Genomic DNA, 3,683 nt, shown 5'->3' on the forward strand with positions numbered 1-3,683 from the left:
TCTCTCCTCAATCCTTTAGTTTTATAACAGAGCTCCAATTATGAGAGAAGTTCTCTATTATAACAGTCAAATGGCCTTGTTAGGTTGCTGAATGCCCAGATATAATCCTATTGTTTGGGCCTTACGCCCACCAAATTTCCAAAATTGATCTGTCTGTCTTTTTTTGTTTATTATTTGGGTATATTAGTGATTTGTCCTTGAATTTGTACCTAACTTTCAATTAACCCTATATCATTTTTTTTTATAAAGAAAATTAAGGATATGAATTTCTTTTTTTCACCAATTTCTCTCATCCGTCTAAATCCACAACATTTCATCCAATTTGCCATTAAAAATGAGGGCAAAATGGTCATTTTGTACATTAAAAATAAATAAAAAATGAAAAAAATAAAATTAAGGATATAATAGTGCGAGCACTGCGGGCAACGGTGGGTCGTAGGATGCTGATAACCATGAGGTTCCATTGTTTGCCCTAGAAGTCTTGGAGTGAGGTGGAGAGGTAGGGCTCGTTGAACTGTGGCTCCAGCTCGATCGATGGCTAGGAGGGCTCGAGCCAGGGTTGCAGCGACGGCTAGGATGAGTTCGAGGAGCAAGTATATGTGCAAAGAATAGAGAAGCAACGGGCCTTTGGATAGATTTGGTCACTGTAATCGAGCAAGTATACCCTGTAATGTTAGTTTAAATTATAAAAGAAAATCAAAGAAGAAGAAAACTGAGCTCACACTAAAACTTTTAAGAGTTTTTGATACCCCAAATATTTTATTCGAACTGTTCGATTGGGTTGCTAGGTAGAATCCTATAGACGTATAAGGCCATAAAACTATTATCTCATCTTTAAGGAAAAGTTTAAGAGCTTCTGATTTCCTAGGGGCATGAAGGAAAATTACCTTGGTGCGAAAAAATTGATCGACTTTGGAAAACCAATCCCATCACCCACCAGAGCATGCGCACCACCGTAAGAAACTGGCCCCATATATATATATACCATACCACACCTGAATCACTCATTGTTAATAGCTCCTTCTGATAACCTATGAAATCAACAAAAGAAAATCAAAGAAGAAGAAAATCAAAACCCATATCTTGAAGCAGGAGTACTTCAGAAAATAAAAAATAAAATACTATTTCTTGATTGAACCAATCTCATAAAAAAATATTTCTTACAAGAACCCTAATAAACTCTGCAATTAGGGAAACCAAGGGAAAGCTCCAAATCTTGATTTTACTATATGATTGAGATACCGGTACATTTCTATCACAATCTATGTAGGACCAACGCACAGAGAGAGAGAGAGAGAGTGAATACCGTACAGTGATTGTTTATGGAAATTGAAGAATGAGGAGGGTTTTGCCTTGCCCGGGGAACGAAGGCAAACAAATTTCGAAATTCTGAATCAAATCGAGGTGAAATATTCGCACTAGTAAAATGATGAGCTCCAATTGGGAGAGAAGTTCTCTATTATAACAGTCAAATGGCCTTATTAGGTTGCTGAGGGCCCAGATATAATCCTATAGTTCGGGCCTTAGGCCCACCAAATTTCCAAAATTGATCTGTCTGTCTTTTTTTGTTTATTATTTTATTTTGTCACAGAGTGTTGTGGACGCATGTGATCTGGGGCTTTGTGATTGGGAATAAATAATTTGATTGTGTTGTGACTTTCTTACAGAATCACTACACTATGTTTCATGGGGTTGAATATCGGAAAAAATAAAAGGGAGATTCACTATTATACCCAATATGGAGGCTCAAATTATAAAAATATCCTATATAAAATGGACTTTAAAAACACACCCAAAGCCCATTTATAACATAACAAAAAAGCTTTTAACTTCTTATAAATTACAAAACTGCCATTAATTTCTTAAAACAAGCCCAACCCTAAAATCTCATAAAAATACCCAAAGCACTCAATAGGGCATCAAAGTAATTTAATAATCAATATTAAATTCATTAAGGCTAGCTATCATTTTTTGGGTTTTTTTTGGGTTTGTTTATAGGAATTCAATTGTGTAGGGTTTATTTATAATATTAGTGCTAGAAATGGGTATATCACTGAATATCTCAAAATAGAAATTAAGTTTAACTCGAGAAAAACTATAGTAATTAGCATATGATAAATTGGCTAATTTACTTTTGAATTAGCTCAAATTGTTTTATATTGTTGTTTGTTATTGGTCAATGAGGCCCATATACTATCGACAAATACAAAAATAAGATATATAAACTTTATACAAAGTATCATTTAACCGCTCAAACTAAGCTTCAGGTTACGCTTTATTTTAATTTTTCTAGTAGTTATGCTATGTTCTTTACCATCAACTTAAATCTTTTTTTTATTTATTTTACCCAAATGATCATTTTCTCTTATCAATCTTGATAATAACTATTATTAAAAAATAATTGTTCACTAATTAAAGTTATAAAAATAATTGTTCACTAATCTTGATAACAGCATCAGCTAGCTTCCCTGGAAACATGGATAGATCCCAGGTGTCCTAAATATTGAAGTGAATAGCTTACACTCCATAACGCCATACCAATGATATCCCTCTTTTTATTTTGCAAGTAAAAACTCCTTTGAAGAATACCAGGTCCATGAAGACATCTGATTATGACTGACCACTGCCCTTGCTATTTATATGATCCAAGTCTGGAAAATCTTTTTGATAAGCCAAGGTGTTGTTTCCTAACATCAAAACTGGATCGATATTTTCACCTATCCTAAATTCTAAATGAAGAAATCAGAGAAAAAGTAGAAAAACATGGCACAATATTAACGAGGTTCGACAACTTTGCCCAACTACGTCCCCTGTGGAATTTGAGACTATTATTGATCATGAGAACAACACACACATAAGCAAGCCTTTACAAAAAGGAAGATGACGAGGTTTATAACTGGAAACAAACATAAGTCGTTCCTGCAAATTAGTCGTACACAATTTTAGCATCCCTTTGCTCAAGATGTGATGTTCCTCCTCACCGGCCATTTGCTCATGCATAAAAATGATATTGGATTTGATTTCAAGGTAGAAATTAGATTCAAGAGCAAGGATGGGATGTGCTATTAAGTATCATATGGAGATCGAGAATACAAAAGCTGAGAAAAATTAGCACTGAAACTCCACCCCAACTTTACACACACACAACCAAAAGGATTACATAAGGGCGTCAAACAAAAACACACCAGCTAGCTAGAGATTAAAATCACACCATCATCCCTACTACAACTTTATTTTACACACACACGTAGTAGCTAGAAACACCAAAAACCAAAGTCATGGTCAAGTCAACGAGGCCCTAGAAGCCTGGAAGCTGGAGCTCTTCAAAGTCACTCATTAGAACGACCGTCAGTTTTGTACTTGGACTCGTCAAGTGGGATTCCTTCCTCCGCAGCACGCTCTCCTCCGGACTTGTCAGTTGTGCTCAGTCCACCCTTCTTCCCCATCTCATGGTACCCCTCATGCCCTATCTCATTCTTCCTTGTCTGCCCTCCACGGCTCCTTCCTATCGATCATATACACATATATATATCATCACATATTAGTTCATTTAAGAGAGAGAGACACAAAAGAGAGAGAGAGAGTATATATATATATTAAACCTTCAGCAAGGTGCTCTTGAGCCTCAAGGCTCTTGCCACCAGTTCCACCAGGGATGACAACCTCTCCCTTTCTTGCCTTCT

At 35.9% G+C, this 3,683-nt stretch overlaps 1 protein-coding gene and 1 long non-coding RNA gene across 2 annotated transcripts; both read right to left on the minus strand.

The window, feature by feature from the left end:
• Positions 1-354: 354 nt before the first annotated feature.
• Positions 355-1,412, minus strand: LOC117613777. Its single transcript, XR_004583796.1, has 3 exons — positions 1,307-1,412; positions 888-1,031; positions 355-644 (listed from the first exon to the last, which is right to left on the minus strand). It is a non-coding gene; the product is annotated as an uncharacterized LOC117613777 (long non-coding RNA).
• Positions 1,413-3,073: 1,661 nt separating this feature from the next.
• Positions 3,074-3,678, minus strand: LOC117613776 (embryonic abundant protein 1-like; the record flags this gene model as incomplete). Its single annotated transcript, XM_034342351.1, has 2 exons — positions 3,074-3,505; positions 3,603-3,678. Coding segments are annotated over 2 exons (252 nt in total), but the record flags the coding sequence as incomplete, so codon positions are not given.
• Between the last annotated feature and the right edge of the window lie 5 nt (positions 3,679-3,683).

Source organism: Prunus dulcis, unplaced genomic scaffold (assembly GCF_902201215.1).
Source record: "Prunus dulcis unplaced genomic scaffold, ALMONDv2, whole genome shotgun sequence".
Taxonomy (NCBI): domain Eukaryota; kingdom Viridiplantae; phylum Streptophyta; class Magnoliopsida; order Rosales; family Rosaceae; genus Prunus; species Prunus dulcis.